The 15,143-nt window shown below is 43.5% G+C and overlaps 1 protein-coding gene and 1 pseudogene across 2 annotated transcripts; one reads left to right on the top strand and one right to left on the bottom strand.

Moving 5' to 3' along the window:
- Positions 1-7,465: 7,465 nt before the first annotated feature.
- PNRC1 (proline rich nuclear receptor coactivator 1) lies at positions 7,466-10,453 on the bottom strand. The gene is made up of 2 exons (XM_081187139.1): positions 9,838-10,453; positions 7,466-8,503 (listed from the first exon to the last, which is right to left on the bottom strand). Exons 1-2 carry the CDS (start codon positions 10,261-10,263, stop codon positions 8,069-8,071), a joined length of 861 nt encoding a protein of 286 aa, XP_081043265.1. The 5' UTR covers positions 10,264-10,453; the 3' UTR covers positions 7,466-8,068.
- Positions 10,454-10,865: 412 nt separating this feature from the next.
- Positions 10,866-12,218, top strand: LOC308583325 (BLOC-1-related complex subunit 6 pseudogene; annotated as a pseudogene). Its single transcript has one exon. The product of its transcript is annotated as a BLOC-1-related complex subunit 6 pseudogene (transcript).
- Positions 12,219-15,143: the final 2,925 nt, after the last annotated feature.

Genomic DNA, 15,143 nt, shown 5'->3' with positions numbered 1-15,143 from the left:
CTGGTAGCAAATATATACAGACGTTTACCACTGCTGTGGTCAAGGCATGCTTAGAGTTCAACAAGAGTCCAAGACTCACTCACTGCTCTCACCACCAGGCTCAAGCAAGAGACTGAACAAGTTACAAGAAGTTTCACTGAACCATTGTTATCATTTCTTCCTGTGCGTGTCCTTACATAGACAAAACAATCTCAGCCTTCTGCTGCTGCTTGAAACTTTTCTGTTTCTGGAACAAATTATTCTCTCACACAGAATATCCAACAAGGGGAAGAATGGAAAACTAGGAGAGAAGGAATGGAAGGAAGAATACATTGCTAACTGGCAAGAGCCAGAACAGGATCACTCTACCCAGCAACCTTCTGTTGCAGGTACAGCTTGTTCTGTAAAGTTTGTAGATAAGTTATTAATTAGCAAAAACTAGTTCTTAGAGTCTTGGTAGAAAGTTAAGCTCACTTAAGTATACAGTAGCAAAATGTAGATAGGTAGCCGTGTTGGTCTGCCATAGTCAAAATAAAAAAATTCCTTCCAGTAGCACCTTAAAGACCAACTAAGTTAGTTCTTGGTATGAGCTTTCGTGTGCATGCACACTTCTTCAGATACACAGCATGCACACGAAAGCTCATACCAAGAACTAACTTAGTTGGTCTTTAAGGTGCTACTGGAAGTAGCAAAATGGTAAGTTCAGTGTTAAGAACTTTTTGAAAGAGACTGAACAGCAAATACCTGTTCAGCACCGAAATGACCTCCCCAGGGTGTATATACCGTACTTTTCTCTCTATAACACGCAGATTTTTTTCTCCTAAAAAGTAAGGGGAAATGTCTGTGCGTGTTATTGAGCGAATGTGTGGTCCCTGGAGCCGACTGGCCGGAGCGCAGGGGCAAAAATCTGGCAAAAATCCAATCGAGCGCGTCAGGGAGGAGGGAGCTCCGTGAGAGAGGAAACTTGCTTTCCTGCATTCTGCCTCAGGGTCTTACTGCCCACCCTGTTCTGTTTCGGTTCCTGTTTGCTCAAACGGAACAAAGAGCAGGCAAATCCCCTCCCCTCCAGGCAAGCAGAGGGGAAAGGAAAGGATCACGTCCTTCCTTCTAATTCCTCTCCGTGCTCAGGTCCTGCTGTGTCCAGGGAAGCATTTTAGGGACTCGCAGGCAACTGGAAAACATGCAGGTGGGAGATAGGGGGGACTGGCTTGGGTGTGTGTGGGGGGGGGAACTTTTGCCTTCCTTTCCTCCCTCCCGTTAAACCCCTCTCCTGCATTCTTAGCCAGCTGTTTCTCTGCACACCCCTCGTGCTCCTTGTCCCTTTGTGTTTTTCCTTCCCTCCCCACTTAAAACGTGGTTACAAATCATGGATCCACATGGATCCTCAGGATCTTTGCATTGGGTCACCCCAAATTCACCATCAGATCACATAGCATGTCCATGGCTACAGCCTGCACCAAAAAAATCACGCACCCACTGTTGCCTGGGGCTGCAATGGTGCAAAAACGTGGTTACAAAGCATGGATCCACATGGATCCTCAGGATCTTTGCACTGGGTCACCCCAAATTCATCATCAGATCACATAGCATGTCCATGGCTGCAGCCTGCACCAAAAAAAATCATGCACCCACTGTTGCCTGGGGCCACAATGGTGCAAAAACGTGGTTACAAAGCACAGATCCACATGGATTCTCAGGATTTTTGCATTGGGCTACCCCAAACTCACCATCAGATCACATGTCTGTGGCCACAGCATGAGGCACAAAAATGATACATCCACTGTTTCATTCAGAATTTCCCCCCCTTGTTTTCCTCCTCTAAAAACAATTTGCGTGTTATGGTCAGGTGCGTGTTATAGAGCGAAAAATATGGTAATCTTAGTGCCATTACAGTGGTACCTCGGAAGTCGAACGGAATCCGTTCCAGAAGTCCATTCAACTTCCAAAACGTTCGGAAACCAAGGTGCGGCTTCCAATTGGCTTCAGGAAGGTCCTGCAGCCAATCAGAAGCTGCGGAAGCCCTGTCAGTTGTTCAGGTTCCAAAGGGTGTTCGTGGAACACTCCCGGGTTTGCGGTATTTGGGAGCCAAAACGGACAAGTACCAAGGCATTCGGGATCCAAAGTACGACTATATACATCCATTACATGCTGACATTTGGAATATTGTGCAGTTCTGGCTTTCCTACCTCACTCAAAAGACCCATCCTAAACCTGGAAAAGAAATAAAGCAAGACGTAAATGTCTATAACTTACTGAATTACATAACAGAAGATGTATTACAAATGAACATGTCAAGCTTCCTTAAGCTAGGGAGCCCATTGGACAATCTAGTTCAGTCTGTATGTCACCAAGTTTCCAAGGTCTTGGAGGACGTCTTTCATAGGTCTGTTCCCCAAGATTCTTCAGCCTAGAGATGTACGGTAACCTGGAAGCTTTTGCACGCAAAATACTTTTTCTACCACTGAGCCATGAACGCTATGCCACTACTGATGGATACTAGCTCAGAAAGCTTTAAAGAGATAAATTAATGGAGGACTGTGCTATCGATACCTATGGCAGCTTAACAGAATCTTGCACATATTCCTCTGAGAAGATACCTGTTGCTTTCATACCCTTTTTGTGAATTTAAAGGGATAGCTGTGTGTTGCTTTTGGAAAAGGGTGGTCCCTTGTAGAAGTCTTGTGCTGCATCTCATTTCTTGATGGGAGGTGTGCCCGTAAGTGCCCTCTACCATCCCTTCCCATTACTTACCGCAAGAGCTGCCAACTGAAATACATCTCAGCTAGTTTTATGAGCCTATGGATGGCTTATAAACTCTCACAAATGACTTATGTTGTACAGAAGAAAGTGGAAATGTTCTGAATGTTCTTAATAAGATATTATGTTGTATGGCAGAAAATGGAAATTTTTGATATTGGAAATTTATGAATGTTCTTCATAAGATGTTTTCCCCATTGGCTCTTACATGCTACATAATTTCATAGCTTTCAGCGCTAGCATAAATGACTTCATACCTTTCCTTCTTGTTTTTGTATCCAGTTTGAACTGTAAGTACCATTCTTTTTCTCAGTTTTTTCTCTTATGCTGGCCACCTTCAGGCATTTTTTCTTCTCCATTTACCAATTCTGCATAGAAGATACCAGGAAGATGGTCCGGTATATACCAACAGCTCGTAAGTGAACTTTCTGTCTGGCATTTTTATTTACATTAATCTCTGGGACTTTGAATAAGCAATACATTTTTTAAAATAAAAAAATATGGGATATATGTTATGCTTTTTTCAAACAAAAATAATTTACCATCATGGTTTTTCAGTTTAGATATATGTCAAAGCTGCTTATAAAATCTGTTGAGAGCTAATGTAGCTTTGCATTGAGCAGTCCAACAATGATAAGAAAAGTGCCAGGCAAAGCACCTTCCACTTTAATTTCCTGAGAATGCCGCTGAGCCATACACTGGCCCAGTCTACACCCCCCCCAAAGGGATTCTGGCATCAGATCCAGGGGGCACTCTGGTCTATCATTTACTTCTCTATGGATTGGATCCAGAGACACACTTGTGGAAGAAATTATTGCACTGATGCCATACCATTAACAGTGGTAAATGAGCTAGTGGAAGACTGACTTTCTACGGGAGATTGTGCAAGACTGTGTGTAAATGAAAGAATAGCTATCTCTAGATTTCAGATCTCTTGCATAAGGATCTTGAGCTAAGTCAGAAAGAAATCCTGCTTGCAGAAGTCAGGACGCCTATGGATCTAGTTTTCTATGCCAGTCCTAAAATCCTAATTACAATGGTTCTGGTATATGTTTGTGTTAAGGGACGCGGGTGGCGCTGTGGTCTAAACCACAGAGCCTAGGGCTTGCTGATCAGAAGGTCGGCGGTTCAAATCCCTGCGACAGGGTGAGCTCCCGTTGTTCAGTCCCAGCTCCTGCCAACCCAGCAGTTTGAAAGCAAGTCAAAGTGCAAGTAGATAAATAGGTACTGCACCAGCAGGAAGGTAAACGGCGTTTCTGTGTGCTGCTCTGGTTCGCCAGAAGTAGCTTAGTCATGCTGGCCACATAACCCGTAAAAACTGTCTGTGGACAAATGCCAGCTCCCTTAGCCAGTAAAGTGAGAAGAGCGCCGCAATCCCAGAGTCATTCACGACTGGACTTAACTGTCAGGGATCCTTTACCTTTTTTTTTAGGATGAAGATACACTCAACAAAGTAGAATTTACCTCTGTAAAAACATGCATAATATGCAGCAAACTATCTTACCTTTTCTTCGGTGACCAAAACACACTTTGAGTAAACATGGTATATACCCTGTTAAGACAAAGAAGAGACAATTTTTAACCTTAAAAAATTACAACCTAAAAATTATGTACTGGAGCATATGGTTCAGTGTCTGCTCTTTTAACTTGTCATGCCCTATGCGACTAATTCATGCAAGTCAAATCACTTTGCAGAAGCATGGATTGAAATTGATTGTTACGGTATGCAGTTTAACTGGGACATAGAACAGAATGCTAATCTTATCATTTGCAGTTGTTCTTGTTTAAAGATTGTTCTGAGACTTGGAATTTTGCCTGCATAATTGTTTTGAATAAAGCTGAATTTAAAAGAGATTGTTGCTGATCCCTATTTATTAAAGCTAAGAGTTGTCTGCCAAAACAAAGTCTTTTGATCTGAAGCTTATTGTAGTACAGTATAGCTGGCAAAGGCAACAAAAATCCACTAGAGGGTGCTCCAAACTTTTTGTACATCTCAGCAGGAGACTTACTATGAACATGTCTCCCTCTTATTTACATTCCTTTTTGTTTTGAAGACACGCTAGGAACGGCAAACAAGCAGAGAAGGGCATACAGTTAGAAATGCAATGGAATATTTGCTGTATGCCAACTGGAAAAAGAATAATGTGGAGATGGGATACAGTAGACAAGAAGCCTAGGAGGCAATAAGCTGCTCCTGAAATGGCAGCAGTTCCTCTTGGGAGATCTTTCTTCCCGTGCAAATTCAGCGCTATAAAATGATTTGTCTCCACACTGCTGCAAGCTGCTGCTGTAGACACTGGAATGTCTGGATTTAACATCTTTTGTTATTTTTACGAAGAATTCAAAAGTTGTCAGCCAGCAGCATTCCAGTGCTCTTTTTTTAGACCCAGTTTCTGGCAATGCATGTTTGTGTGCGTGTTTTTCTTATGTATCCACAGTACTAGTCCAATGTAGATTGACAAGAACTAGTGTTGTTGTTTTTAAGCACGGGGTAGGGTGGGGGTTGGGCAAAAAGGAAGCTACTAAATAAGGAACAATTGAAGGCTGAAGTAAAACATATTTTGTAAAGAAACATGAGCTCTCGCCTAAGGGACGGGCATTGTTAGGTTTTTGATGTGGGGAATGAAGCTGTATATTTAAGTGCCTTGTGGGAATACCATTGTGGAAAAGCAGTGCCTCGGTAGTGCTAAGGGACTGTAACATGGAAGCACCCAATGTTTAGTAGAAGGGGCTGTGGTAAACTGTAATTTATTCTTTTGTACGAAGATCAGTGGGGAAAACCCCACCATTAGAGAGCTCTGGAATCTGGTTGGAGACTCTGAAGATAACCCAGCCTAAAAGCCAGGAGATTGGGGATTTGTACTTTGAGAAGACAACCATCTGACCATAAAAAGCACTGTCCCTACAACATTCCCAATTAGAACTGTATCTGAACTTGATGAAAAACATTGTTTACAGTATGTGCTACATGCGTTCGTCATGTGTTTTTCATAAGCCCTTAGATGTCATAGAAGAGGCCAAAAGAACCAGCCTTTTGGTGTGTACATCAACATTCCCCAAAACAGCAGATTTTGGCAACCTTCAAGATTTATCTTGAGCAGACAGCTGGTTGTGTAGTATGGTATTAATGTTGCTGTCTATCATGGGTTCCATTTCAGTACTGGATACTTTGGACAACTTAAGATACTGGAAGACGTGTGAGCTGTTTTTCTCTCAACAGTCGTTTCACTGTGATTTCACTTGTTTCCTTAGCTTAGGCATTCCTTGGAACTATAACTAATACAACACAGTAATAAGAAAATGTAAATACTATATTGGTTGGTCTCCCAATATAAATGTACAGGGCTGTATCATATGGTGATATGATCTCAGCTTTATCTCAGCTGATAAAGGCTTCCATCAGCAGAACTGTAATAAAAAGACCCGACTGCTGTATCCACAGGTGAGAACATAGTTTTCACCTGAAGACCTGGAAGACAGTGATTTTACAGATGAACCAAGGTACAAACTAAATAAATACAAGGTGGCACTGTTTCTAGTGTTAATATGTTATAGCTATGCTCTTACTGTGAAGGGAAACTTTGAACTGTGATACATTATTGCTGAAGGTCAGGATGTTAGGATATTTCCGTTCCACCTTAAAAGGGAGCAGGATGTTTGTGTCACAGCCTGCGTATTTCCTGTTCACAGGATGTTTATGTTTTGCTATTGCTTTCGTTTTCTCTCTCGGTCGGAAACACTGACTCAGAACGGTCATGTCTTTCTTTGTTCTGATCAACGCTAAATAAAGTCTGTAAATATGCTCTCCTGCTGTGCATCTTCTGCTGTGTGCATTATCTGCTGATAAAGAGTGTGCACGAGCCCTGGAATGTGGCAAGGTATTTCCAGGAAACTCGTGTCGCTAGAAGCTGTGTGACTACAGGGATCGATGGATCGTCCGGCAGCCGGCTTGGGGCCATGATGGACTATATCTCCCTGGCAGTATCCCAACACAGAATGCCACAGGGTAAAGTGAAGTATGCTTTGCTATGATTGAAATATGCCACAAAAGCTTTATTTGGGGCATTTAATAAATTAAATGAATCAACTTTTGAAAATATTCGAATTGTCTTTTGTACAAGGACCAAAGATGGTTTAATTTCAAATGTTTCCTTTCTGGTGATAGTATTTCATCTGGAATAGGGCTTATGTCATGCCCCCCAAAATGGGCTAATCCCGAGTCACAATAAGTAATGCCCCATTCTTTGCATATATTTAACGAAAGCCACTGTTCTACCTCCATTCTTGGGTACTGCAGTCCACTTCCTACTGAAATCAGTGGGCAGATCTGTTTGCTTCAGGGTCGCGAGTAGCATTTTGTGTTTTGCTTCTTTATAGTTTTTTAATGTACTTGTATACACCTAGCAATATGGAATCTCAGCAATGAATACTTCATAGTAGTCTGCAGAAGACTTCTTAAAACTGTTATGAAATTTTAGAGTTGCCTACCTATGTTTCCTATAACTGAAAATAATTACCACATATTTTCCAAGGCAAATGCAAGTATCACTGGGAAGGATTGTGGAGAACTTTGTGTTGGTGCTTAAGTAATTGCAAAACCAGGGTGTAAGGAAGATCTTAAGCTAGAATATAAAAAAGGATGTCCTACCACTAACAAATCACAGCAACATTTAGTACGTGCTGCAGCATTACTGTTTAGACAGAGCAACTCAAAAGAATGACAACCAAGTAAGGGGAGGCCAAATTGTTTTATTTAAGTTCTTTTTTAAAAATAGCCAATTATTTCTGGCAGTTTGCTCTGCTATTTTCTATTAAGAGAATCAACAGAGCTATGTTTCTGGGCTAATTAATCTAATCAAAAATTTATATTTCCAATGAGAAATAACTCCATATACTGTTTCAAGCTCATGATTTTATGAGCGCTTCTTATCCAATGAAGCATTGTGCCAAATTGTAAAACTTTTCAGTAGTGCATTAGCAATGTTTTCACATTTCCATCTGAACATTGAGATGAGTTCTTCTTCTTTCAGAATCTCAGCACCTTGTGCAAACGTTTTCAGGTCTTTCCATGTGTCAAGCACACATTAGAAGGTGTCCGTTATTATATACAAAAACCACTTACCACGTGGGCAGTGTAAAATTCATCCTTTCATAACAAAACTAAAATGTACTTCAAAATATGAATATACACATTACATGATATACACTATTTACACAACCATAAAAAATAGAGTAAAAGTTTGCGAATTTAAGATTTGACAGTCTTTCGCACTTCATGTTGCAACAAGGCAGGTTTCAAATTCCTGGTATGCTCTCTGTAAATACCCATAAGCTACGCTTGAACTTTTAAGAGAGTTTTTAGATGGACTGCCATCATCTTCCTGTTTTGGTCAGAATATTCAACAGGGCTTCCTACCCAATGACTGGGAGGCTTTGGAAGGACACTGGGTGAAGGAGGGTCACTAAACTTTGCCCCAGCATAGTTTTCTTTTTGGTTAGCTTCAGTCAGAAAAACAGGTTTCTTTGATTTCACATTTTCTGCATTTTTCAGAGGCTTTTTCTCCTGCTTTTTAATGAGTTCAGGTGACACGGATTGTTGCCAAAAGTTATTTTCACTTTTTTTTGAAGGTGGAATCTTGTTTAGTGGTATATTACATTTGTTCCTTGGTCTGTTAATCTTTGATTGGTCACAAAGGTGTATACTGTGAATAGGTTGACTGTAAGGAATGGTAACCTTCTCGGACTTTCCCATCCTGTTTCTGAACAACTGCAAAGATAAAAGATAATTTCATAAATATATTTAACTACATCCACAGTTATTGTTTCAAAGTTAGTTGTCCTTCACATTCACTCTTTATTGTGTTAAATGATTCTGTGATGTCGAAATACCAGACATAGAAACATGCAGATGCAACGAACATGCAATTCTTCCAGATGCCCCGTTTACTTAGCATTCATTCTGATCTGTCTGCTGAGAGATTACGATGAGCACTGTTCTGAAATCATATTGAGTTGCTAGTGCAGTGGTTATACATCTTCCCATTAATCATGTACACTTTTCAGTGCATTTCCCTACTGCTATATCCCAAACACAAAAATCAGCTTGTGGATGTGTTGCACCAGTGTGACAGATCTAATTAACCGGTTTAATTGTGCAAACCTAAATTTCTGGTATGCGTTCAAATCCCTTCCACAAACTACGGATAATCTGGAGGCAATCTAACTAGGGAGTGATTCCAATTGAAGGCACCAGGAGTTAAGTATGCACAGGATTGTAATATTTTCTATGGGGCTGTATAATTCAAATTTCAGTAAGCAACAGACAATCAGCAGAATTTTTAATTTTTTTAAAAGTTTTGAGCTCCATTAATATGGAGCAATGCTGCTTAAATTCAAAGGGATTTGGGGGAGTTTGCTCCAGAAAAAGCGACTCTTTGATCCCATAACTATACTTCAAAGTTCTCCCACAAAATGGAAAAACTATCCCGATTAGGTAACTTCTATAAATCTAAAGAAGACAGGAAGATTTTTTTTTTAAACCCTCTCAATCTTGGTTATGCAGGAAGAACTACCAGTCAACTTGACGTCAACACTGGCTCCTCGCCCAGTACGGCTGCGCACAAAGCGTAGGCCTTCCAGGCGAATGCGGCTCCGGCTCCTCCCCGGCCTCCCCCCAACTCAGTTCACTGAGAAGGCGAGTCTTAAGAGAGCCCGCATCCTCTTCCACGATGCAAACCCCGCCCCGCCCCAGCCCCTTCCCCTTCGTCCATTGGGCACGGCGTCGTCGTCACGTCTCCCCCCCCCCCGCGTCAATAGCCACGGACAACGGGCTAAATCGGGCTGTTGCTGGGGCGCAGCCGCCAATCCGATTGGTGGATTCCTTCAACCTATCAGCCCCGGAGGAATCTCACTTCGCCCTCTCCCACTAAAGACAACAGACGTAACGGAAACTTCCTCACACCCCCCCCCCGCGACCGTCAAATGGAAACTGCGCAGGCGCGTCCCTCTCGAGATGAGAGAAGCAGCTGGCTTCTTTTTTTCGCCTACCAGCAATAGCCCCCATCGCCCCGCCCCCCACCAGCCGCGCTTAATATTATTTACCTCTTTCCTGAGGGGTTTACTGATACTGACGGGGGCTGTTCTCGGCGAAGGTGCCGGCGGTTCTGCGCTCGGAACCGTTTCTAGCCCTGGCTCTGAGGAGGGGACGGGGACTTCGTAGGGGTTACACGTCCCCTGCGCGGTGTTCCTTCGCGTCAAGCCGGCACGGTGTTGCTGGTAGTGCTGGTAGCGGCTCTGCAGGAGGCCGGAGGGAGCGGACCGTATCTTGGCTCTTCGCCGCCGCACTCTCTTCAGCGCCGGCCGCGCGCTGCCTCCTGGTCCCACCGGGCAGCAGTTGGGCTGGTGGCTTTCCCCGCTGCAGTCTGCCCGCATGAGGCGCTGGAACAGGGATGCAGGGAACCGCCGGGGGTCCTCGGTGCCGGCCGAGATCCGGGCTAGAAACGGTGGAGGTGCCGTAGTAGTCACCATGGTCGAAAGGAGTAGGATTTCGCGCAGCAGCGCGGAGGTGGTTAAAAAAAAAAAAGTTGAGTTGGTGGGCAAGGGGGAAAAAAGAGCTGGGGCGCAAGGGGTGCGAGTGCGGAGCGTCCGCTCGGGGTTTTAAGTACCTGCGCTGGTTAGGCGATCAGCTCCGCTGCTAGGAGAACATGGCGGGGGAGTGAAGAGAAGTCGCCACAACGCCCCACTGTTGTTACTCGAGAAGGCCGCACCCCCTTCCCGCTGCCTGCCTATCAGAACGGAAAGCTTGTATGGGAGCCCGCCTTTCCGTCGCCGTTGCCCAATCAGCCCCGAGCATGTCCTGTGAGGGCCTCCCTACTTTCCCCAATGAAGACGGACACAAATACTGTGCAGGAGGTCACGCCCCCTTTCTAGAACGAGCCGTTGCTTTCTCAGCTTCTCGCTTAGCGATGAGCGAAATGAGGAGAGGGTGCTTCACCTCCTCACTGCCAGCCCTCTTAGGAGTGCAGACCACCCACCCTTCATTTGAGAATAAGCCCCATTGAAGTCAGTGGGATTCACTTCTGAGTAAACAAGCGCAGGGTTGCGCTGTTAGGCGGCAGCCGCCAATCAAGCGCGACAAATCGCGGGAGCCACGCCTCCCCCGCCTGCGCGCCGGCTAATCCGAAGCGCGTATGGAGGCCAAGGCCCGCCTCCTTTCTGAGAGAGGGGGCGGTTGATACCTCCGGCAGTTCCGAGTAGCGCGCCGGGCAATGGCTGAGGCGGCGGCGGCGGGAGTTTCCCCGCGGGGCGGCGGCGCGGGTAGCCTGTCGGAGGAGCCGCCGAGCGGCCTGGAGCGCGAGGGCCCCGTGCGCTGGGACGGGCGCCTCACGCACTTCGTGGCCCGCGACTTCGAGCAGCAGATGCGGCGCAGCGCCCCGCCGGGCTCCGGCTGCCTCATCCCCGCCGTGGACCCCGCGGCGCTGCAGGACCTGGCGGCTCTGGCCGTGCAGGCGGCGTCGCAGGTGGACGAGCTGCTGCGCAGCTTGCACGGCGCCCTGCAGGCCCTGACGGCGCTCAGCGTGGGCTGCATCCAGACGTACCGCGACGGCGTGGAGAGCCTGGGCGAGGCGGTGGACACCAGCATCCGCTCCATGTACACTCTGATGGCGCGCTGCGAGGAGCTGGACAAGGCGATGCAGCCGGTGCCCGCCTTGGCCCGGCGCATCCGGGACATGAAGGGGGCGCTGGAGAAACTCGAGGGGCTCTGCAAATAGGCCTCGCCGGGCTCGCTTGGTGCCCGGCGCTGAAACGAAGTAAGCTGGTTTCCGGACAGCAGCTCTCTCTTCGGCGCTGGTGGCTTCCCTGTCAAAATCCGCTCTGGCCTTTTACTCCGTTGATCTCAGGACAATTGCTTTCTCTTAACCAAGCTTTTTGTTCGAAACTGTGCAAAATCAATTGTGCCACGTAATAAATACTTTCTTCTCCTCTTGCAACAAACTCTGACACATATCGCCTTTCCAATACATGCTTATGTGGCTTTGTTGAACAGATTTTCTTAGTGTCACTTATATTGCTATAAAAAGCCATAGAATGGACTCTTACCGATTGATCCTCTATATAATTACTCAGGAGTACGTCCTTCCTAAGTAAGGGATTCCTAAGCTTTCTGCCTGAGGCTGCAATCCTGAAGATGCTTACTAGGTAGAAAGTCCCATTTTGAATTTTCCAAATAAAACATGCAAAACACTTTGTCTACTGTACAGTATCTGAAATTTTATGTCTGCAATTGCTTATGCGGATACAGTTAAATGGAATGTAGTCGTAGTTCTGGAAGGACAAGGTGGCTAATACATTCACTGGCTGAGAGACGTTGTGCTGCGTAAGACACAGACGTTTATTACAACAAATATTCACTATCTTGCACTTAACTTGAGTATAATTCACAAACTTGTGCTTCTTCTATTTAATAAAATACTCAAAATAGATTATTAGCAGTATTGGTTTTTATAACAAACTAGAGATTAACATTCAGCTTCTAACTTGTGGCAATTTCCAGCCACTTACTCTGACAGACAGTAAGCCCACAACTTGTGTACATTTAACTTGTGTACATTCAGCTTTAAGCATATGGCAAAACTTAAAAAAAAATTAAAAGGGGGCTCTGGGAAAATTACTTTGTCAATCTCACCCACTATTGACTCTGCATATGTAACCCCTGCATAAGTTGTAGGCCTGCTGTAATTTTATCTGTTTCATAGAGGTTTTTTGGCTCAAGTTTTAACTCTGAGCCAACCAAGCTATGCTTCTTGGATTTAAAGCTACTGAGGGAAATACGGTAATGTGAAACCAAGAGCTAGTGTGCTGCAGTGAACTTGGAATTCCCAGGCTCAAACCTGGCCTCGCCCATAAAATGATTTGGCAAGGCCACATTCCCAGGGCAAGGAATGAGGGCACATGATGCAGGAAATGTGCTGAAGATAAGCAAGTCTGGATCTGCTCAGAGCTTAGATTATATATACAGAGTTCCATGGAAGAAGAGTAGGATGTAAACGTCATAAAATGTCCCCGACCATACTTGTAATTACCCTGACACAGTGTCATTATATGGTAACTTCAAATATTCACAAGTAATGGCACCGGTTAATGAACCCTGGCAGGGGTTTCCCCCGATTAACATCTGCCCTCTAGTAGGGGTATTTCCCAAGCCTTCTATCTGATAGGCTTTTCAATGGGAATGTCAATGGTAGAAACTGGGACCTGACATACAAGGCGTATGCTCTTACAGAGCTTTGGCTTCTCGCCACATCAAGCACATTTGAAGCCATACACTCAGAATTTCCTATTCTGGATCATATTTTTAAAACAACATAATAATGCTCTAATAACTGAAACCTGTAAATTCTGACTTCTGTAGCACAACCTTACCAACTGTATTGCCAACTATAGAAAGTGATACGGTTTTTATGGACATATACCTATGCACTTTTATGACACGAGCTATAATGTAAACTCATTAAAGCGAGAAACAATGACTTACTATTGCCTGCAAAACAATACCAATGGAGCAAATAACAATTCTGTGTTGCTCATCACTGACACTTGTTAAAGCTCCCTGGTGCTACTCACAAATAGATAAGATTTGGGCTGCACTGTTGGTATCATTAATCCCACTCTGTTGGGTTTGGGTTTTTAAAAGGCTTGAAATAATACATGTTACAATGGAATGCAACTACAAGAATAATAACTATTTGGTTTTAATCACCACTGGAGTTGCTGAAATTAAAATAACTTGAATGCAACATAGACTGAGGCAGTTCTGCCTATAATAATAAAAAGACCTATTTAATATTAGGATGATTTTGTATAACTTTGCAATTCTGAAGAGTTAAATATCAAAGTCCTTGTTGGTTGGTATAATAAGATGTACAGTAACATTTTCTTTCAGCACCAGCACTGGGGGGAAAATGTTTAAAATTCCAGGTTGTAGTTATGCAAATGTTTTATATTTGAAAATGCTAGCATTAGATTTCTAGTGCATATAAGCAAAAATGACATGATTTTTTTTCCAGCCCTAAGAGGAGCACTGTAGTAACAATGATAATAATATAATACAATACAACACTTTGGACTGCAATCCTAGAAGCTGGCAATATGCAATCTTTATCCTTTATTCTATAGCATATTTATAGTTTTATTTATTTAATTTGTATACCACCCTTCATCCAAAGAACACAGGGTGGATAGTGTATTTTAGGGATAGCATTTTCATTTTATGACAAGTTGCTTTTTCTCAGTTAATTCTCACAGCAAATAATTAAGTGGATTTTAAAACAAATTTAAAGTGTCATATGAGTGAGAGAGTATTTACCCTTAAGGCCTTTTCAGGAGTGTTTAATTAAGTCAACAACTTGGTAGCAATTACTTTAATCCAGTAGACTAAAAAGTGTGCTTTTTCTTGATTTATTTGAATCTCTTTGCTGCCAGTCAGTGAGTTATGAACCGAAGGCTCTCTTGTACTTAGATTTATGAATATTATTCTCACTGGTTTAAGGTATATTAAAGACTGGGTTGTATCCAGTGCCCTTGTGAGAATATCCTCTCATTTCCCTGCATACCTCCAAATCTGCTCAAGAAGATCCCCAAACCAGAGTAAATTTTGGAAGTAATCGGGGAGAGCGAAGGGCAAATTCCATTATTTGAGCAGAAGGATGTCATTGGGTACGATCTATTGCCTCTAATACATACCTTTTTAAAAATTATTGTGATAATGAAGTATGTAATACTGTAAAGGTGAGGAAGCCCTCAGTGACTTTTGAGGCAACGATTTGTGTATCCATATCAGCTCTCAGCTTATTTTCATTTCAGATCCGGCATAAATATATATTCTTTTTCCTGTACCTGCAGGGTTTTTGTTGTTGTTTTTGCTTACTGATTTTGAACAAAACAACTTCCTTTTGAGACTTTCTTATTTGAAAGGAGAATGTCATATTGTATGACTCCAAGATCACTTTGTTTTGTTTTGTTATAATGGATTGCACCCTAATCCTCTTTCTTTCTTTTCTTGGAGCTCTGCAAGGTGCTATTGTTGTAAATAAAAATATGCCCTTTTCCCTTATGGGGTATCCAAGAGCCCATATAGAGTCCTTACATAGGTTCCCTATTGGTAGGAGAAAATAACAGAGGCCAACCAGAGAATATTGAGAAGCAAAGCAGATAGTAAGCCTGATCTTTATTGATCTGTTGCAACAGGGTGCTCCCCTCACACGCAGGAGAGGAAGAGGACCCCCCAAAATGCCGTGCAAGGGCTTATAAAGACTTTTGAAATTCCCATTCTCTAGATCAAGACCACCCCCAGAAACATCACAGGAGGGGTGTAACCTAAGACCACCCCTCAGATACATCCCACCTAC

Source organism: Podarcis bocagei, assembly GCF_964188305.1.
Source record: "Podarcis bocagei genome assembly, chromosome: 3".
NCBI classification, from domain to species: Eukaryota; Metazoa; Chordata; class Lepidosauria; order Squamata; family Lacertidae; genus Podarcis; species Podarcis bocagei.
The sequence above is the reverse complement of the archived record's forward strand: the minus strand, read 5'-3'. Positions and strand labels throughout refer to the sequence as shown.

Excerpts from the sequence above, each read along its gene's own strand:
- PNRC1 (XM_081187139.1), bottom strand. The coding sequence starts at position 10,263 with ATGGTGACTACTACGGCACCTCCACCGTTTCTAGCCCGGATCTCGGCC. Across the intron at positions 8,504-9,837 it reads GTAAACCCCTCAGGAAAGAG|TTGTTCAGAAACAGGATGGG; the intron begins GTAAATAATATT and ends TTATCTTTGCAG.